The sequence below is a fragment of the Mastomys coucha genome, unplaced genomic scaffold (assembly GCF_008632895.1).
Source record: "Mastomys coucha isolate ucsf_1 unplaced genomic scaffold, UCSF_Mcou_1 pScaffold20, whole genome shotgun sequence".
NCBI lineage: Eukaryota > Metazoa > Chordata > Mammalia > Rodentia > Muridae > Mastomys > Mastomys coucha.
In genome coordinates, this window is record NW_022196903.1 from 28840311 (window position 1) to 28863142 (window position 22832).

Below are 22832 nucleotides of genomic sequence, written 5' to 3' on the forward strand. Positions count from 1 at the left end.
GTGTGTGTGTGTGTGTGTGTGTGTGTAAGACAGAGACAGAGACATCTCTATATACTGCATAGCCTCACCTAGCCACTCAAGGGGTGTGTGTGTGTGTGTGAGTGTGTAAGACAGAGACATCTCTATATACTGCATAGCCTCATCTAGCCACTCAAGGGGTGTGTGTGAGTGTGTAAGACAGAGACAGAGACATCTCTATATACTGCATAGCCTCATCTAGCCACTCAAGGTGTGTGTGTGTGTGTGTGTGTGTGTGTGTGTGTGTGTGTGTGTAAGACAGAGACAGAGACATCTCTATATACTGCATAGCCTCATCTAACCACTCAAGGGGTGTGTGTGTGTGTGTGAGTGTGTAAGACAGAGACAGAGACATCTCTATATACTGCATAGCCTCATCTAGCCACGCAGAGGGTGTGTGTGTGTGTGTGTAAGACAAAGACATATCTATATACTACATAGCCTCATCTAGCCACTCAAGGTGTGTGTGTGTGTGTGTGTGTGTGTGTGTGTGTGTGTGTGTGTGTGTGTGTAAGTGTGTGTGTGTAAGACAGAAACAGAGAGACAGACCAAGAAAATGTGCGTGTGGAAGCCACGGGTTGACTTCAAGTGTCTTCCCTAATTGTGCTGAGATGATTTTAGAAAAACAAATTTTAAAAACCTGATCAAAGAACCATCAGTGATATTCCGTCCCCATCATTTTTGACAAGAACAAATTAGAAGTTTGAGAAGGCTGAAGGTTTAGCAGTTATAAACAGCAGAAGTGTGAAAATGGAAGTGTAATGTCACATCTTATAAGAACCAGTCAGTATTTTTAGGAATCCAGGCAGGTGACCTGGCCTGCTATAAGTTCCATCAGTTTAATCTCTTCCAGATAATTCCTCAGTGATTTCTTTTTAATTTATTTACATTTCAAGTGTTATTCCCTAACCCAGTTCCCTTCCCCTACCAGAAACTCTGTATCCCATTTTCCCCTCCCCCTGCTTCTATGGGGGTGTTCTTCCACCCACCCACCCACTCCTGCCTCCCTGCCCTTGATTCCTCTACACTGGGACATCTATCAAGCCTTCGTAGGGCCAAGGACCTGTCCTCCCATTGATGGCTGACAAGGCTATCCTCTACTACATATGCAGCTAGAGCCATGTATACGCCTTGGTTGATGGCTTAGTCCCTGGGAGTTCTCTGGGATCTGATTGGTTGATATTGTTCTTCCTATGGGGTTGCAAACCCCTTCAGCTCTTTCAGTCCTTTCTCTAACTCCTCCATTGGGGACCCTGCACTCATTGCAATGATTGGCTGCAAGCATCCACCTCTGTATTTGTAAAGCTCTGGCAGGGCCTTTCGGGAGACAGCTATATCAGACTCCTTTCAGCAAGCATTTCCTAGCATCCACAGTAGTGTCAGAGTTTGGTGACTGTATCTAGGATGAATCCCCAGGTAGGACAGTCTCTGATGGCCTTTCCTTCAGTCTCTGCTCTGCACTTTGTCTCCATATTTGCTCCCGTGAGTATTTTGTTCCCCTCTCTAAGAAAGACTGAAGCACCCATACTTTGGTCTTCCTTCTTCTTGAGCTTCATGTGCTCTGTGAATTGTATATTGGTTATTCGGAGCTTTAAGCTGATATCCACTTATCAGTGAGTGTGTACCATGTGTGTTCATCTGTGATTAGTTATCTCACTCAGGATGATATTTTCTAGGTCCATCATTTGCCTAAGAATTTCATGGATTTATCATTTTTAATAGCTGAGTAGTACCCCATTGTGTAAATGTTCTGTATTGTGTAAATTTTATGTATATATTCCTCTGTTGAAGGACATCTGAGTTCTTTCCAGCATCTGACTATTATAAATAAGGCTGGTATGAACATAGTGGAGCATGTGTCCTTGTTATATGTTGAAGAATCTTTTGGGTATATGCCCAGGAGTGGTATAGCTGGGTCCTCAGGTTCTGAGGAACCACCAGACTGATTTCTGGAGTAGTTGTACCAGCTTGCAATCCCACCAACAATGGAGGAATGTTCCTCCTTCTCCACATCCTTGCCTGTCCACATATTTGCTGTCACCTGAATTTTTGATCTTAGCTGCTCTGACTGGTGTGAGGTGGAATCTCAGGGTTGTTTTGGCTTGCATTTCCCTGATGACTAAGGATGTTAAACATTTCTTTAGGTGCTTCTTGGCCATTCAGTATTCCTCAGTTGAGAATTTTCTGTTTAGCTCTATTCCCCAGTTTTTAATAGGGTTATTTGGTTCTCTGGAGTCTAAGTTCTTGAGTTCTTTGTATATATTGGATATTAGGCCTCTATCAGATGTAGGAGTGGTAAAGATCTTTTCCCAGTTCCTCAGTGATTTTTAAGAGTTTTTATTAACATGTTTCACTTTCTTTACCTACACAACAGAACAATCCAGTCAACTTGTCAAAGAATCTAATTCTAATTCTCATTAGCATTAATACGGGCATCAGTATTGAATCTTACATACATTCACTTCATGTACTTATCTCACAGTGAACACAATTGGTTCCCAGGGTTAATGAGGTTGGAAATGCCACACAGGAGATGTTAATGTTAGCCACAGTAATGCTAGGACCTTCATACCACCTGATAGCTAAAATGCGAGAAGGACCACATGTTAGTAGAGCCCTAGGAAGCTAGGATACAAGCAGGGAATAGAGAACCACACTGAACAGGCAGCCACGGCTCCAAGGGACAGGACTGACTTCTGCAGGCAAAGGCACTGCTTCTCCTTTTTCTTTGCCTTTCAATTTTCTACCAGGACCTCTGATTTCATAGCCTGGGTGTCTTGCAGTAAGCAAGGGTTGTGCTACATTCTTCCAATATGTGTCAGAACCATGAAAAGGGTAGGAATGAATTACAGATCCCAGAAAGATCTATCTTCTAGTACTCATTCTTAATCATTCTTATCTTCTACCCACATCTTAGAAAGCCATGCTTCTCCTCAGTAAAGACTAATTACTCATCATGTAAAACCATTCTCTACTTTTCCACCCCACAGGAGAAGCTCAAAGTCTCTTGAGTCATTGTATTCAACTATGGGATCTTTACAACACTCTGATACATGCATGAGGTTTGTTTTATTTAAAAACAAGAAGTAAAAAAATCTTGAAGTAGCAAATTTAGCAAGGATGTAAGGAAACTGGAAACCTTATTCATCTAATCAATATTAATAAAATAGCAGATGAAGTAAAAGCAGGAAGCAGCATTGATTGCTACCTGTCTTGGCATGGCAGGTTGCACCTGTTGTCTGTCTACTCCATACTAGGAGTGAGGAACACATACTGCATTCACCTGCTCTATATTACCTTTGCCTGCTGCCCATGCCAGAGCCAAAGCTCTCTCCTGTCTTTCTCTAGCCTTTGTTTCTTAAAGACCTGAATTCCTAATGAGCCTACCTTTGTCTGTGTACCGTGCCTTTAGCATACTGTTTACTTTGAACATGAAATTACTAAGAGCGGCCCTTGTACATACATGATCCTGCTAATCCTATTGCATTGACGCAACTTACTTTCTCCCTGGAAAATTTGGTGACTCCTAGGCATCCAGTAACCTCTTTCTCTGCCTATTGGTTCAGTCATGTGAGAAGTTCAAAGCAGTCCAATGACAACTTCTCCTTCCAACTAAATGCAGCCACTGTTGTATCTTCCAGCAGAAGTGCTCCTTCCTGGGCACCACCAAGGATGGCTTAGCCCAAGTCTGGGGGGGAAAGAACAAAAATTCCATGAGTGGTATTACTAATGAGAGAAAAGACTCTACTTTTGATCCTGAATTCCCAGACTCATCTTTCCTTGTCATTAAGAGATACAACAGGATTGATCTTTGGGTCAATATTCCGGCACAGAGAAATTGTAAGTAGTGTCCTGACTGGTAAGAGCTGGATTCTGCCCAGGCCATCCCACTGTTATACCTTGCCAGCACTATCTGAATTGAGAGTATGGCTGGAGAAGGGAAGGCCAGGTATGCACTGTTTTCATTCTTGGTCAACAACATTATTACACAAGATATTGTGTCTGTGAATAAAACCCTGAGTAGACCTACAAATAGACTGGTAGAAAACTTTCAGGCAAGGAAGGCAACCCCAGAACCCATATGCCTGTTTCATGTGAACCCGGCACTGTCAGGTCCAGAAAGGAAGGAGTCTGTCTATCTACATAGCCATTGGCATGGGTCTTTGCACCTTCCTGTTCTTATTTTGACATAGTGGGCCTTGCCCTCAAAGCAGTATGCTCACAGTCTGGGTGCTGTTACCTCCAATCTGAGCTCAGCACTGGGAAATGGTGGGAAACCTTCAGGGAACAAGCCCAAGGAAAGAGACAGAAATGGATGTGTGTCATGTCTGATATAGCTGAGATCTTTAAAGCAATCACTTTTGAAACCATTTACGATGTTTCTTTCATAATTCCATGTAGCCTGCTGAAAATGCAGATTTTTTTCCTCTTCCTTTCAGTAGATAACAGAATTATTTAAGTTCTAAATGGAGACAATTTTGTGCATCCTTTGCAAAATTCTTTGAAATGAATTCTTGTCAGATAGACTTCTTTAAAGATTATAATTGTGTGATAAAATTAAGTTAAAGAGATTTAACACTCTTGGCAAAATTCTTTTAAATGAATCCTTGTCAGATCAAGGTTTTCTAGAGTTTTTAAGTATGGTAAAATTTAAGCTTAAGAGGCTTAACACACTTGTTCAGTTTCATAGACTGTGTGTGTTTGTTGGCCATCTATCTATGAAGGGGACTCTTCCCAAGAATCAGTTCTTTAAACATAGAAGTTATGACTTCTGCTTTCTGCCCCTGCCTGTGTGTGTGTGTGTGTGTGTGTGTGTGTGTATACACACACACATCATGTTATCTCTGAGCAGTGATAAGGACCTGTTACTACCAAGTACCTGTTACATCACGTTTTCAACATAATTGTTCTGTTGCCTGTAGCATTCAAACATATATCTTCACTAAATAATGTGCTTTCAAAAGAAGGAGAAGATAAAAACTGTAAAAATTCAGATCTAGAGAGACACAATTATTCTCATCCAGTTGTCAGTAGCCATCATTGTGGTGGTGAGATATTTACCGAAACATTGGTTGCACCTTTAGCATACTGGAGCCACAATTCAAGGCCAGCCACACGCTCTCCAGACTCCTTCTAGTATCATTCTGGTGTCTGTGATTCCTGTGTCCTCTTGTCTCCCTTTCTAGGGTTCTTAGCAAGCCTACTTAAATGTCTTCTCATGTTTGCTGAAGAAAGTTAGGAAGATACACAAGCTCTCAAAAGAATGTCCAAGTCCCTTAGTTGACATTTTTTGGCAAATAGATAGCCAATATTCTTTATATCCACATATGGCATTATTCTGCTTCTATCATATACTATGCACACAGTGTAATAATAGTTTATTTGAACCAACTGCATATCATCAGTAAATGTAAGGCCCATCAAATAGTTTCTGTGGTATTGAGAGATCTCTATTGAATAATTTTTAATAACTCCACAGTATTGATGTGGTTCAATTTAATAAATCAGAGAGTTTGAAACATAAATCTGCAGCCAGACACCTTGCTAGGGTTATTTTAACACATAAAACTCTTCCACTAGGCTCTTTCACACATATACAAATCCTCAAAGGAATGATTTTGTGCATGAAATGGTTATAGCTGTCAATCAGTTATTCTCCATGCCATGGTTTCTGTGTGTCTTCCAGGTTGTTAGGGGGTGATTGTGGATTCCTGTCAAATGAGATGTCTACTATGTATTCAACATGAGGCAGTTTGTATTTTTCTAAGTCTATTGCTCTCCTGTCTGAGGAGGTTAAGGAAATGTCACTGATCCAGAGGGAAGAGGACCAGCATGCATTGCCTGGGGCCCATAGACCTGCACACATGGATTAGACTTCTGCATAAATACACTTGTCTTGATTGTCACATTCCACCCAGGGTTAGACCTGCAAGCATAAAAATGGCTCCAAGCCTGGCTTTCAAAGCTCTTTACTTCCCCTGTTGCTTTGTAACCTCCCAGCTCAGAGACGTACTTTGTGTTATATCTATCAAAGGTGATTAAGGGGCTGGAAAAGTTGATTTATAAGGACATTTTAAGAAAAGTAGATATTTGCAGCCTAGCCCAAGGGAAGATATTATAGATGTGTGCTGTTCTCACATCATGAAGGAGACTTAGTTTTGCTTTTCCCAGTAACTAGATTTTAAGAACAAGCAAATTCAGAGGAAGTTTTCTGAGGATGACCTCACTTATGCTAATTAGATAATTGTGTCAGTCAGAAATTGCATTTAGCAACTACTAGCAAAGTAGAAATAGCAGCAGCTCAAACAATAAGGCCTTCATTTTCTCTTCTCTGACACAAAGCCCAGAAGTGTATTGTCTGCGGCTGCATGTGGCACCTGTGATGTCACAAGTATGCCTGCACTATCTTTACGCTCCATTATTCTTAGCGATGACTTCCTCTTGAAGGGTCTCCTGATGTCTCAGAATAGCCACTGTATCTCAGCTGCTATGGCTGCGTGACAGACAGGGGTAGGCAAAAGTGATCCTTGTCCACCATGATCACTAGAGAGAGTTGTCTCCTGCACAGCGCTGATTTCCTATCACATGGCACTCAGAACCACATCTGTAAGAGGGATGGGGAGATTGAGTGAGATTCTTTGTTTTAACATTTTGACATTGGGCAAATTTTCAACCACAACAATATGAAGGGCCTTTTACTAGGCAGGTCTGGGTTAAGGAGCACTAGGTAGGAAACCAGGGTTCTCTGCTATAGGAATTCACCTCTATAGTAACTGTACTGCCAGAAGCTTCTATCTGCAATACTATCCCTGGGACTTACCTCCCACTGCTCACTCTTACCTAGTGCACTTATCAGCACATACCTTGTGTCATTTATAAATAACTAGCCTTCTCAATGACCCTAAGAAAAAAAATAACCAAAACTTGATAGTTTCGGTTAAGCAATTTAAGCATTGTGTTATATGCTTAAATGTCCCTGGCAGGGAATGAGTTGCTGGTGGTGAAACTGGTGGATGGACATATAGAGATTGTGTTTTCATGATTATTGATATCTTCCCAAGGAAAAGTTTTCAAAACTACCTTACCTGATCCTCACTTTACTGCATAAAATGTCAGTGCCTTTACTACCAGAAGTATCACATCTTCAGCAAGCAACAGACTAAGGCTTCACACCTGGATTTCTCAACTTAGAAGCCTGGGCACTAAGTTTTACCCAAGCATCACTTGGAAGCTAGTTAGACATGTGGCATTTGAAGGGTCAGTCACCTTCATTGCCTTTCCTCAGACTACGGGTAGTGTCCATCAGCATGCTCAAGTTTCATGTGCATGCTCTAAAACATGTGCTCTATTGTCCCTTCCACCACAGCATACCCAAATCAGCCACTCACCTCAAGAGCATGCTTTCATGGGCGATAGCTTAGTGTCAGACACCTTTACCACAGGGCTTCTGTCACAGGGCTGGATCTGGTGCTGGATTTAAGTTCTTTTGTCTCTGGTACTAGATCTTAAGTGCCTGGGAAAGGGGATAACATGTGAAATGTAAATAAAGAAAATACCTAATAAAAAAAGAAAGGGTTTTTTTATTGTATTTCATGTTACTACCCACTGCTTACTCAAAGCTTAAATTGTGTTTTTCCGTTCAAATGGGGCACCCACATCTGTTCACTAAGCGGCTTTGAGTTTTAAAAGCCTTAGGACTTAAAAAAGGCTCAAGGCCCCTCTTTCAGCCTCCACTGGTGTTAGCTCTGCTTATCCACATGTGTGACTTAACTCCTAGTGATCCCTTTTCATATTAGCAGCATCTCCCCACCTTCTCTCTTTCTCTCCCTCTCCCTCTCTTCTCCCCCTTCTCCCTTAAAAAAAAATGGTGAAGTTTTCATCCTGCTGTCTGAGCCAGGAGGTCCCCAGAGTCCCTTCCTGACCTGTCCTTTATTACACCATGTAACTTCCTCACCCCTCAGAGCATTTTGAAGACAGTGGGCTTTGGGAAACCCAGTGACTTAAAGGAGCCACGCATTGTTTTTCCATGACTCTGTGCTTGCTCCTACAAGCATACATTAATGCTTATATTTTATTTGCTTCAGATTCTTTTTAAACTATGTGCATAAAACCTGTCCCCATCCTTTACCAAGCAATAAGTGAGGTGTGGTTTGTTTGTTTTTCAGGGCAGCCTTTGGCAAGGAGTCTGAAGTCCTGATTGGAAACCTTGGTGACAAACTCATTCCTCCACAAGATATTCTCCGTGACGTCAGTGACCTCAAAGCCTTGGCCAACATGCACGAAAGCCTGGAATGGCTGGCAGGCCGAACAAAGTCAGCTTTCTCCAACCTTTCTACATCCCAGAGTAAGTGCCTCGGGGCTGGCAACAGCTGGGTGATGGCAGACCTGCTCCAGGTGCTTTTATTTGATCTATGAGTGTGTTGCCTGCCATCTGATGGAGCATGCCCCAGACTGTCAGAGCCATGTTTGAATTTTGTTCATACTTCGTCTCTTACTTTGAGATTCTGGGGAATAACTCATCTCAGCTTCCCCCTGAGGGCTAGGAGGAGCCTCATGTTATAGGGCTCCATATTAAATCCTAGAAACACTGCACCCTGGACTATGGAAACACTGGGTCTCAAGAGCAGAAAGCAGTTCCTTGTCTTCCTTCCAGCAACTGCTCCTAGAGCCTGAGTGCTTGGCTACATTGTTTCTCTAACTAGATAAAAGCAAATAAAAACATATCCAAAAAGAGAATAGTAGAAGGGATTGAAATAGAAAATAGAAGTAATAAGGACCACGATCATTCAGGGAAAAAAAGTACAAACTGAGAGATACCAGTTACAGGTGTTTAAGATACTGAGAATTAGGGTATGAAATGAAAATGAGAATCATTTTTTAACCAAGGACTAATGTTTCAAAGAAAAATAATTAGAAAACTTTAAGGTACAAAAACTTTAATTACTATGGAATGAGTGCTTTTTATGTAGATTTATTTTATATATGTATGTGTGTTTCCTGCATTTGTGTATATTTATTGTATGTGTATTTAGTATCTGTGGAGGCCAAAGAAATTGTGAGGTCCCCTGGAGGTGGCCATGAGCCACCGTGTAGGTGCTGGAAACAGAACCCAGGCTCTCTGCAAGGGCAGCAAGTGCTAGGACATCACTGTGGCCACTAATACATGCTTCTTAAAAAGCACGGGAGTATGCATGATGTAAAATAGAGGCCTAGGAAAACTAGTATGGGTAAAAAAGAAAGCAAAGTTAAATGTGTAGGTGGGGAGTTGAATCAGAATAAGGAAAAGCAGACTTGATAAAGAGCGGTGAGATCATCCTGTCAGGACTAGTAGTCAGATGGTCATCGGGAGGAACGGCCATGCTTATGACTGAGCTGTGAGTAGTGGCGTACTATCAGTGTCCTTTGAGAAGTTATTGTTTTTCAGTAATCACCATTGCAGCCTAAAAATGGAAAAGAAGTGGATGAAATTCACTAAATTGTTCCTTGAAACACAGGCCCATAGGCAGAGTCTGTGAGGTCCCGTGAAGGCTCATTGCTTGTGCCCGATGGTGCTAAGCACATCCCCTCTCTGCAGCTGGTGCAGGGCAGAAGAAGGTGGGGAAACAGTGTGGGGAGGAATTATATCCTGTACTTTGACTTTTCCTTAAAAGTCACTTACACTTTACATAAAATATTTTTATCTAATTATAAAATTACACATGTTAATTCTCAGAAGCCTGCACAAATAGAAAATGTACCGGTTTGGGGCAGTTTGGACATGGTATTACATGTGAGCAGTCTCCATAAAGAGCTCTCTCTGAAAGGCTACTCCAACTTTACAATTCCATAATCACAGTTCTGTCACAAGCAGCCACTGAAATCAACCCTTTTCTCTCCCAGACCCACTCTGTCCTTCCTCTCTCTAAAAAGTCAGAGCTAATTTTCTCTTTGATAACTGCAAACATCTCTGAATAGGGACCAGGTGCCTCTTTTCCTGGCTTCTTTTGGCTCCTGTGAATACAGGTCTATTTCTCAGTGATATTTAGAAGGGATCTGCTTGTTTGGTGGCATACCTGTAGCTATAGCTGTAGATGTAGATATAGATATATACACATGCATGTATACATATATATATTTATATATAACATCTAACACTTTATAATAATTTTTTTTAATTTCAAGTGGAACAGCATTTTGGATTTATAGTCTGTCTGTTCTCAGTTGGTTTCACAAGACCAAATAATTTGTAACCTCTAAAGCTAGTCACTGCATGATTCAGACAGGCTAAGCTAACTTGGCATTAACTGTTTTCTAAAGGAGGAAAGATGCTCTCTGAGTTACACTTAACTTTGTAATTGCTCAATTTAGCTGTTGTGTTCATGTCACTGAGAGTACCCAGTGGAGATGATGTCTAATTCACATCTTTAATCATCTCTGTTATTCTGACAAAGATATCTTCTCTACACCCATTACTGCTGTGTCTCGGGTACTCAGTTCCATTTTATAATACAAGTTGCACCCTCTCAGTTCCTTTCAGGGTGATTATTCCACCCAGTGAGTGATTTAACTAACTGTCAGCGTTTTGAAAATCAGTTCAAAACCCAAGTGAACTGTAATCACTACTTCTGGTGTCTTTGCTAAGACAAAGCCCACAGCAAATCTGGTGCATCTTGCTAGCAGTCGGCCCAGTTCATCCCCACTTGCCAGCTCTGTGATTTCCCAGAGACATGCCCATTGATGTTTGTCCTTTGAACAAAGAAGATTATTCTGCTAATGGCCTACTTTGATTGTTCCTTGTCAGTGTGACTGTACTACAGTAATAAAGGACAGCTCTTTATTTTTGTCTTGAAAAGTGGACCAGAAGATTACAACATCTTGAGTACTTCCAAACCAAGAGACTAAATAGCGTGAAGATGATATGTAGCAAGATGGTGGGGGTGGGGTGGAAGGACTCAGGCTTATTTCTTGTTCTCCACCCTGGTAACTATTTGCTATGATAAATGTCAGGTTGCATTAAACTTACATTACAACTGTAATGGACTACAGATAGCTGGCAGAAAGTAAATTTTCATAGTAAGCATCTCTTCATTCAAGGACAGCAAGATCCTCATCCACCTGAAACATGTCATAGCTTCCTAATAAAAGTATCACCTATTGGTGGCAAAGTATAGTTGGTCATACATGGTCCAGGAGATCAGAGTGAGTGGCATTTCCAAGGGTAATTTTGTTCTATTTCCTGTCACTCCATCTCTGTTACATGCAAAACGTTCTTCTTCCCTTTTCTAGATGCTGACTACAGAAAACTTTGCTCTTACTTTTGTAGAAGTACAAAAGTACATTCCATACATAGTTGCTGGTCCATCTCCTGAGGGTATTCTCTCCCTCAACCCTCACTGTCCCTGCTCCCATTAAAATTCTTTGAGTTGGAGAATAAAAGATAACTCACTAATTCAGAGAGCTAGCTCACTGCTCTGACAGAGGACTTGAGTTTGGTTCCCAGCACCCAGAACAAGCAGCTCACAGTAACTCCAGCTCCAGGGAATTCTACCTCCTCCTCGTGTGTGTGTGTGTGTGTGTGTGTGTGTGTGTATGTGTGTGTGTGTGTGTATGTGTGTGTGTGTGTGTATGTGTGTGTGTGTGCGCGCGCACGTATGTGTGTGTGTGTTGCAAATGACCAGCTTTCGTTCATTCCTTTCTTTTAAATGTCTAAATAGCCTCCCTACCTCTGTGTGGGAGGGGGGGTTGAGGGGGAGAGAGAGAGAGACAGAGAGAGAGAGAGAGAGAGAGAGGTTTTCTTGTCCATTCATCAGTTGATGGTTGATGAATCTGTGACTGTGGATGTGAAGATGTCTCTTTAAGTTAGTAACTTCATTGTATCTGAGCCTGTGCTCAGGAGAGGGATTGCCAAGTTATATGCTAGTTCTGGTTTTAATTTCATGAAGATCCTGTTTTTCAAAACAACTTTATTAATGTACAACCCCATCAGCAGTTTACAAGCTTCCTTCCCCTTTTCCATTTCTTTAACAGGATTTGTTCTGTTCAGGCATGTTCTGTTCAGGGTACTTTCTCACAGGGAGCTGCATTCTATCTTGAATTTTGTTCAAATCTCTAGGACGAAGGTTCTAGAACCTCCTCAGTTATATACTGTATTATGCTACTTAAGCAAAATTACTACTTATTTAATATTTTTCTATTAAGGTTATACATTTAATCCCTTATTCCTGTGTTCTATTTAAAACTTCAGTACTCAATCTTTTCTCTTAAAATGTATCTAAAGGGGTGCTGGAGAAATGGCTCAGTGGTTAAGAGCACTGACTGCTCTTCCAGAGGTCCTGAGTTCAATTCCCAGCAACCACATGGTGGCTCACAGCCATCCATAATGGGATACAATGCCCTTTTTCTGGTGTATCTGAAGACAGCTACAGTGTACTCATATACATAAAATAAATAAATCTTTAAAAAAGTGTATCTAAAGGGATAGAAGTGTAGTTCATTCAGTGGAGCATTTGCCTAGCATGCACAGAAACCAGGTCAACCCCTAGCACCCCATAAAACAGGGACTATAACCCCAAAATTCTGGAGGTACAGAAGAGCCAAAAGGATCAAAGTCATCTTCAGTTGATTAGTTTCGATCACCATTTTATTCTCATGCTTCAACAAAATATCTGTGCATTAGGTGTATGGAATTACTGCATATATCTCTTTTGTATATGACTTGTAATCACTATTAATATGTCACCCCCTTTGTTTTTTGTTACAGACATTCTCTAATTGAGAAATTCTGTCTTGTTATGCAGTGTAATATATCTAGATACTGCATTGTACCACACTAGCCACTGCCTGCATGGCTATTTAAATTAAGTTAGCATGTCATTTCCTCTTTCTACCACTTGACTTCATCGCAGGATCATTCTGTTGAGTATAGCTGTGACTTGTCATCCCATCCACTGATGAATGAATGTTTCTAACAGTAGCACTCCATGTACTCCGCCCTTGCAGCATACTCAAAATGTCTAAATGGTTGTCTGAAAACCTAATAACACTCCCCAAGAGAGATGTATGTTTTGGGCCCTGCATTTTCTTTTTTTTTTTTTTTTTTTTTTTTTTTTTTTTTTTTTTTTTTTTTTGGTTTTTCGAGACAGGGTTTCTCTGTGTAGCCCTGGCTGTCCTGGAACTCACTCTGTACACCAGGCTGGACTCGAACTCAGAAATCCGCCTGCCTCTGCCTCCCAAATGCTGGGATTAAAGGTGTGTGCCACCACCACCCGGCAGGCCCTGCATTTTCTAAACTACTTTTTCTGTTGGTGTTAATAGATGCTAAAAGAGAAGGGATGAGTGATCTTATAGCCTCAGAAAACATTATTGTGAAAACTCCCTGAGTATACCTCGCTACCCAAAATCTCTATAGGTTTCTAATGTATTAACTAAGATGAAGCAGCAGTAGAGTCTCTCAGACATATTTCTCATGGGAATCCATCCTGTCTTTGCAAAGAGGCTTAGGGGCCTTTCCCCTTTGAACTGGCTGCTTGACCTTACAGTCCAGTGCTATAGTGCTGTGATATGCTTAGTGGCATCTGTTTCTGACATATTGCCAGGCAAAGATGTCCCACTGTTGGAGGGACTTAATTTCTTACTTTTGTACAACCCCAGGTAACTTATCTTGTCATTAATTATTTCACTATTCAGTTGGTTTGTTTAGATTGTTTTGGTTTTTTTATGTTGGTGACAGACATTATAGGATGGCCCACATTTCCTCTTGGATTTCTTGCACTATTGACTCTTTTCTATTCTTCACATTTATTTCACAGTTGTCAGGAGTCTAGGCAGTCATATACCATGTGAGGCCAGTAGGTCCATCATGAGGCTCCTAAGTCCATCTTTATTAAAGTTTAAAAAATAGGGTTTCATAGTTTTAGACATCAAGTTTCAAAGACAATACAGAGAATCTCCATATGCCCTCTTTGTTAACATCTTCCATTGAGATAGACTATTTATCTTGATTAAGAAGCCAATACTGATGCATTGCTATGAACTAAAGTCTATAGTTTCAGTTTTCTTTGGTTTGGTCTAGTGTACATTTTCTGTCCTAGGAGCCTCCCCAAGACATCACAGTACACATATGCCATCCTGTTTCCTTGGCTCATGAAGACTAATGGTTTCCTAGACTTCCCTTGTGATTTTTAATTGCTTTCAATTATTGTTTGAGAATGTCACATTTATGTAGTGTGTTTTGATCAAATCCCTCTTACCACCCCCCAGGTTTCTTGTTTTGTATTTGATTTATTATCTTTAATCATATCAGAGGCCTTAAAATGCATACTCCCCAGCTCTTGATGACCTTGCTACATTGAGGGAGTAGTGCTAGCTGGGTACTTACAGAATGTCCTTCACTGTGAGTCTATCTGATATCTTCTCAGTCAGTCTGGGCATATGGATTTTAGAAAGGAAAAGTACCTGATATAGCACTATTCTCTTCCCACGAGCAATTCATTATCACCATAACTTATTGATATCATTTTCAAGTTAATTTCCATGCCTCCAATTCATTTAATCTTTTCTAGATAACTCCTTCTGGGTTCTAGATCAATTCTCTACTTTCCTACCACAAAATGGCTTTGCCTGTTTAATCTTTCTACTGATCTTTAAAATATACATATAATGAATGTACCTATTATGAGCCAAATGTTTAGCCAAGTTCAGTACTTTCATAACTGGCTATCCAGTTCAAATAATGATGTTATCAATATAGATTGTAACTGGTGGCTCAGAAAGGCTCTCCATGTGGGGGTACTGAGCTTTGTGCTTGGGGCATTTTATTGGGCCATCACTACTATTTAGCTGTCATGTGTATTAACAGCATTTGATAGACTCATACAACTGTATTGTTTCAAACAAAGCCGTGTTGGGGTCTCTTCACTAAGATAGCCATTTTTACTGCATTGTCATCTGATTTTAATGTGTAGTATTGAATTAAAATCTACCTCCAAGCAAACATTGTGGGGTAGCATTTCTCACGCTTAACAGCATATAAGCTATGATCAGTAGGAGAGCAAGGCCCCACTCCAGAGGTAATCAGTGTGAGGGACAGGGTATTCCTGAGCATTGTGCTGTACCCCAAGTCAGTCCAATGGATCTAAGAACTACAGTTGTCCATAGGGAGCTAACAACATCAGCTGATATTAGAATTGCATTAGCTTTTTAATAGCAAATAGTCAAGCTTGAGGACCACTGACCATTTCTTCCTCCATATCTATAGCTCCATGTATATAAGAAATATTTTGCAGGAGATTTGCTGGTTGTATTCTTAGAAGCATGTTGTTGACATAATCCCACTTTATAGGCAGCCACTGAGATAAAGTACTTGCATGTGTAACAAGAGTCGGTACAGAGACTCACTTTGACTCAAGTTATTTACCTGACTGTTGCTCAAAATGGTTGAAAATTAAAGCATTCTTTTTATACTTCTGAAGTTACTAAATGAGAACAGGAAAGTTTTTCTTAACACAAAAGGCTTTAGTTGCCAACACCATTAAGTGAGTATAGAATCAGGTACCAGTCAGTTATATCATTGAAAATGTAGATAGAATGGTGCAGGGAGCCAGCCACAGCTGCATGTGCACATGGTGTGTGACATACCAGGGCATGTCCATATGTTGCCCACTATATGTTTCAAGGCTTTCTAAAGTGGATTTGTATCTTTTCATAGAAAAACTCACTGTCTTGGACCTCTTGTGCCTTGGTGGTAAACAAAAATGAGATGCAAACCTCCCAGCTAGTCTGCTGAGGCACAAATGAGAATAAAAGTGTCCCGTGGGATATACTTCCATTTCAGCTTTGCTTTTGTTAAACCATTAAGCCAGCATTCCCCTTGTCCTAATTGCATCTGATTCTTTTTAATTAGAGCTCTCTGTGTGGTGATTCCTTTCCTGCTTCAGTATTTACAAGTTTCAAATATTTGTGCACTGTTATCAGACATCCTGCCTCAGTCTGTCTGAGCCTGCTCCTGTGTGCTTAGCTTCTCTAATTGTCTTCCTGTACTTAGGTTTTCTAGTCCCGTCATCACTATCTGGTGTCAGTAGCTGTCATTTTCTAAAATTAACTCATCGTATGTCTCTGTTCCTATCATTCTTTCTTCATTGGTGATACAAAGTCATTGTTTAATTTCATGGCCATGATATTTACTAAGAAAATTAAATTACCATTGGTGACATTTCCTTCATGAGTTTCCCACCAACTGACCATCTCTGAGTTTGTTTGGGAGTTCTCTAATCAACATTGAGTATACTTCTGTATAAGCCTTTCTTTCATTAAAATAACATCCAAATTCACTGCCATGTTATACCCAACTTCACAACTAATCATGTTTTGTTTAGGCTAAAACACCAACTGGTAATTTTTCCTCTTTTTTTTCATTAATTGTATGGTGTTTTTTTTTTTTTTTTTTTTTTTTTTTTTTTTTTTTTTTTTTTTTTTTTTTTTTTTTTATAAACTCATTGATGCTTACAACAAGAAAAGAACAGTATAGAAGCTGCTGTGTTCAGAGTGTAAATCATTGAAAATGTAGATAGAATGGTGCAGAGAGCCAGCCACAGCTGCATGTGCACATGGTGTGTGGCATACCAGGGCATGTCCATATGTTGCCCACTATATGTTTCAAGGCTTTCTAAAGTGGATTCTGAGGACACTGCTGACATTAGGGATGGAGATAATCCTTTCTCTGGGTGTCATAAGGAGTACCAACTGCCTGGGCTCCTGTCTGTTTCTCATTGATATGTGCTATGACTGTGGATTAATGCCAAGCTTCAGGGGGCCCCTTAGAGGTTCCCCATGTTCCTTTCTGTTTTGAAACACTACTAAATGCTGATGCATAAGAGTTCCTCCCTTTTGAAGCATTCCCACTATGAGTGGCTCCCAAACTATGGTTACTTTTGTCTCTCCCCCACACAGCCTCTTTTAAAGTAATTTCTAGAGTGTGTCCTGCTCCTCTTTGTTCTGAACACCTAAGCCAGTTCCCTATCATCAGTCTGCTGGTGTTTTGTAATGTTCTTTGCCTTGTGCCAAGTCCTGGTTGGGGAGCAGAGCTTCCTCCCACTCTGTAAGGAGGCAGTTATCAATTGCAGAGCTAGAGGAGGCTAGTGCTGGGGGCGTTCCGAGGCAATTACGAACTTCTAAGTATCTGCCCATAAAGAATTATGTGGCTATTTTTTTGAAAGTGCCGACATTTGTATCCATAAGGGGAATCTTTTATTAAAATATGATAATATCATGGATGCTTAAGTGTGGTTGCTGGGAACTTCCAGCTGAATGATTGTGTCTGCAAAACAAAACTATAAAATGGAAACAGGAAGAATAAATATAAATGAAAATCTCTGGCAAAGATGGGAGGCAGAAGTTAGAAAAATAAAAATTTCTAAAGTAGCATGCTAAAATTACAGGGCCAGCCTAGGGAGGGGGTGAGGGGGTGTGAATTCCCTGGGGCTGAGATAGCACCCTCAGAATAGTAAAGCAGGATGGCTACTGTCAGGCACAGCTAAACACTAAATCTAAAGGGATCAGTTTGGCTGCCAATAGTCCAAATGTTACAGGGAGGAACAGCAACAGACAGGACCTAAGGCAAATATTGTACTGTTAAATCTTGGCTCCTATCAATGACTTAGGTGCTTTTAAACTTGAGGTAAGCCCAAGAACCAGTGTGAATTCTTGACTTAATGAACTCCACTGAGAAAGCTATGCCTTTTAATTTTTTTCACCTTTGATACAAAGTTTGGCTGTGTTAGGAAATGTAGTGAGTGAAGAGAGATGAATCTTGACAAGGAATTCAAGAAGTGAAGGGGAGGAAGGACTGGCTGCTTACATCAAGAAATCTCCATCATTGGGTAGGATTGAATGTAGAAAAATACCTTAAATGTAAACAGGATATACTTCAGAACGGTTATGTATTATGTTCATCAATAGTAGCCTCAGACCTTTCTTAGACTCCAGAGGACTGTGTGTGTGAATGTCTATGCATGGAACAGCCCAAAGGACAGTAATGACATTGATGGCACTGCACACTTCATGGTTTCAAGGACTTTTATAGACATTCTTAACTGCGCATTCCTGCCTCAAGATCCAGTTGATAGCTTTTACTAAAGTCTAGCCTTTATTCTTTTAGTTTAACAAAGTATGATCATGGAGCACAGAAATTTGGCCATTTGCCTGAGGTCAAAAAACAGTGACTAAATCTGTTTTCTGATTGTATCAGCATATCTAGCAGTCACCTATGGTAAGGGTACCTAAGAACCCAGGCCAGCATGCCTCTGTTTCCCACATAAACAGACAGAGACATTCTTAAACTGAAAACAAACAGGGACATTCATAAGCTGTGCTCCATAGTTACAGCAACAAGGTGAGACTGTGCTGAGTCCCTGGGCTGCCTGGATTGCATCAAGTGCACTGAAAGGGAGTGTGGGAGAAAGCAATCTTGCCATCCTCCCCACTGTGGCTGGCCCTGCCCCCCCACACTGTGGCCCCCAGAGGACCTGTTTTGAAAAACTCTTTGTCATGTGTTCAAGGAAATTTTCTTTTATTATCTTAAAATTAATATGATTTTTTATTACAAATTATTCATAAAAAGTGTAATAGACCTCTGTGTTCATGTGAGGAAAAATGAATATGTCAGGTGTGAGTCTCCAAGGCATTGTGTTGCTTGTTAATAGTGGTAATTCTGGGCACTAACATCTTTAAACTCTGGTTGTTGAATTCTGAGTAGGTTTGGCTGAGTTCTTACCTAACAACTTAATTCAATTTTTATGAAAGGAATAATAATGGGGACTTTTCTATAAGGCTGATGAAAAAACCCAAGTGCTTCATAGAAACCCAGACTATCTGATCTGATCCTTGAGAAAAGCAAAAACCTGCAAATGTCAGAAAGATGCTACATGCCAGAAAGCCCCTTTGGACAAACTCATCTAAAGAAGGTGCTATTTCTAGGTGACTTTTCTGGCAAGTCTGTCAAAAGCTTCTTCTGCAGATAAAAATTCAATAACCTTTCACTGTGGATGTGCCACAATTATCACTCATTTAAAAACAGTCCCTCTAATAGAGCATTTTATCACACCGGACAGTCTCTGCATTGTTCATTATTTAGTGTTTGCTAAGCTGATGGCTCTTCCACTGCACTTTCCTTATCTCAGCTTCTTCAGAATTGGATTTTATATTTCTAAACCAGACAGATATGACAAGTCATTTTCTTTCCTCTTGTCTTTAAAAAAAAAAAAAAAAAAACGCAAACTTGATTTCTTTTTTTCCCACAATCACCACTTAGAGATTAAAGTTATTGGAAGCGTCTGTATTACCCAACGTTGGGACTCGGTGAAGGACTGTGGCATTTTAATTGCAGTTGGGGTTTCCCCTCTTCTCTTTATCATTTATTTTCCAGCATGTGCGTAGTCTGTGCCTCTTTGGACTCCCACTTCCCTCCCGTGCTGCTCAAACGCACAGTGTGTGGTAGGTAAAGACGAGGGTATTGCAAAGTGTGATGTGCATAGCAGACAAGGCAAAGGAGGTGTTCTCAGAATTCCTGTATTATAGAGCCTCAGCGTGGTGGTGATAAGCAATGTAAGTAGATCTCTTTGCAAACACAGACTGTCTCCAAATGAGAAAGGAAGAGGATAAAGTCGTTAGCCTGACACCCGGGAGGAGATGCCAGTTCAAACACCCTCTCCTCCATGTGTGGCTCTCATTACTGGGAACATTAGCTGTCTTCATTCTGAGAAGGTATGCCACCTATGGTTCTGCAAGGGTTGTCTTTAAAGCAGGCATATCCTTCACCTGACTCTGAGCCCGACCTAGAACACAGACTTCGAAGTGTTTATTTTTCATTCAGACTTTTGTCCTGTGCTCTTTCTAATTAGAGGCCAAATCCCTTCTTTTTTTAGTGAGAACCTGCTAGGACGGTGAATCAGAACAAAGTGGCCACATCTTCTTCCAATAGTAGCTGTCTCCTGGGCCTGCTAAAAACATATGCATTACAAGATAGTCTCTCACATTTTTTTTAGAGAAACAATAGAGTTGAATGAATTTGATGGCAGGTATATCTGTGCAGTGAAATTATCTCAAAAATGAAAAGAAGAAAATCCACATTTTAATTTCAAGTTTTGTACATTTTATGAACAAAATGAAAATGACTTTTTAGTCTCCCCTGTTATACTGATAGTAAGAACTTTGGGGACTAGCTTATGAGAAAAATATTTGCTCAAACAGTTTTCAGAGGCAGGAGGATGCTTGGGGCTCCCTTCAGGTCTGTCTCTGGAAGGAAATGCGTCTAAATCTCAACCATTGTATGTCAGTTGGTTTAAAGGCACCACAAACCCAATTAACGCATTAGCTCAGTCCAACAGCCTTTTACATTTTCACGGAAATCCTGAAAGTGTGGTGGAGAAACACCCCCATGAGAGTTCTGCATATGTCACTGCGCCAGCCTCTCTGGAAAGCACAGCATAGGTCACCCACAGACAGATGGCTGCCACAAGCATCACCAGTGGCCAGAACCACCTCCTCTCTTTTGCACAAAATTTTCTTCAGCACCATGCTCTGATTTTCTCTCCGCCGACCCTGCCCCACCCATGGAACACTGAGGCCGAATCAGCGCCTCATTCTGTCCCTCCTCCCGGCACAGCCCAAGAGGTGACCTGGGCAAAGGCCTTAACACTGCTAACATGGCATCTATATTTTAAAGCCCGGTAGGATTGCTTGGAGGATTGAGTCAGCTAATGTATGCACACCACCTGTTCCAGTGAGTGCTAATGTCTGTGATCTCCTGCCTCCTGCGAAGCTCCTTTCCTTCTGAGGTCATTTCACTTGCGACTCTCACTGCACTGCAGTGTTTGCCCACACTGTCTTGATGAGAAGTGCCCCAGTCTGGGTCCTGTTTTTGTGTCTCTTATCCTCCCCATTGATGGCTGAGCCAGTCTGCTTGCTAACTTGACTTCACTGTCAAGGGATCTTTGATGTATTGCATTTGAAATTGGATTTTTGAGCTCTTAACTTTAACAGCATTCCAAATTCCAGGTGGCCTGGGAACTCAGGCACAGGGGAGCTTGTATTTATTCATAAGCATAATAATTGGGGCCTGATGTTAAGTCCCAAGTTCTTGTGAATAACTTCTCTGTAAACTTTAAATTCAGTCTGTCGGGCCATATGGACCTGAAGAAGCTATGGTGTAATTGTAACAAGAAAACAGTCTATCTATTTCCTGAGCCCTTAACATCAAGGGGTTCTGCCTGAACTGGAGTAGGCTTACATAATCACTGTCCTTAAAACATGCCCATACTTCATCTGGGCCTGGCTCCCCAGAGTGGCAGGTGATACAGCTCCTGCTGACCCTGCTTTGCTGCCTGTGGGCTCCTAAAACACTTGAACTTGCAAGCGTTCAGATTCTGCTCCTCTTTTAGGAACATTGCCTAGGAATGGCATTTTCTCTTCTTCGTACTGTTTCAGCCATTGAAATAGGCAGTTCAAGGGCTTTAAGTACATCCCCAAGTTGTGCACATTGTTATACAAATATCACCATCATCTAGCTGCAGAACTTTTCTCTCCTTTGAAGATGGAAAGCCTAGGTATCTATTAAATTATTTTTTTTCTTTTTCCCAGCCCCAAGCAACCAGTATTCTACTTTCTGTCTCTAGAAATGTCGCTGATGTTAGTATTCTCTACAGGTGGAATTATGTAGAATTTTCTTTTTGTAGCTGGTTTATTTTATTTTCCATTGTTCTTTTCAAATTAATAGTTATTTCTTGTCTCTAATTGTAATAAAAACTAAAATAAAAACTTCTGAATACTGCCTTATGTTTTTAATCCTAAGAAATTCGACATTTACAATTAAACTTTTAGCTTCCTGTTCTGTTATCAGCTGGGACTATATACCCCCCTAAGAATATGTGAAACAACACATTGGACTAAAGGAAGAAAACATGAGATTACTTATTTATATATGCTTTTTAAAACTAAACATTACGTTACTGGTTTTAGTATTAGAAATGGCATGGGGTCTTCATTCAGGCAATATATCAAGCCCTATTAGTAAAGTATCGTGAGAGGAAGAAAAAAAAAAAACCTAAGAACCCCACAGAGGTAGGCTGACATCCTTTGCCTGTTGTTGGCTGCAGCTGTTGTTGTTATTGTTGTTATTGTTTTCCTATTTAGCATTTTGGAAAACTGCCTAGCAAACTAGATTTCTCAATTTTCTATTAGATATTTTGTTGTTTGGTTAATCGATTGGTTGGTTAGTTGGCTGGATGGCTGAGAGTATAATACAATTATATCATTTTCCCCTTCTCTTCCTCCCTCCAAAGCTTCCTATATAACCCCACACACATACTCTCTCATTCAAGTTCATGGCCTCTTTTCTACTAATTGTTGTTGATGCATAAATGCACTATTATATACATAGATCTTTCTATGTATAACCTATTGAGCCCATAGAATATGACTCATATGTGTTTTCAGAGCTGGCCATTTGGCCCTGGGCAACCATTTGGTGAGCTCTTCCCTGTGGAAGACCACCTCTCTGCTGGCAGTGTTCCTCCGTTGCTTTTAGTTCACTGTGCAGAGTTGAGGCCTTATGGTCTTTTCTGCATCCACTTTTGCAGGTTCATTAGTGTCATCTTTGTTCATCTCAATGTTTGGGTGCTCATGTTTGTGAGACTTTATATAGCTTCTGAGGTTACTAGGAGACACCATCTCCCTGCAAACTCCCTGGTCTGGCTCTTTCAATCTTTCTGTGCCCTCTTTCACAATGTTTCCTGAGGAGTGTTTGCAGATGTTGGATCTCTAATTTTTACCAAATTCACTTT

General features: G+C 40.7%; 1 protein-coding gene across 1 annotated transcript in view; it reads left to right on the top strand.

Moving 5' to 3' along the window:
* Positions 1 to 22832, top strand: part of Exoc4 (exocyst complex component 4) — a 750249-nt gene that overhangs the window by 627377 nt on the left and 100040 nt on the right. Inside the window, exon 14 of the mRNA XM_031381454.1 lies at positions 8184 to 8362. Within this exon, the coding sequence (XP_031237314.1) occupies positions 8184 to 8362 (179 nt within the window). The remainder of the gene's footprint in view (positions 1 to 8183; positions 8363 to 22832) is intronic.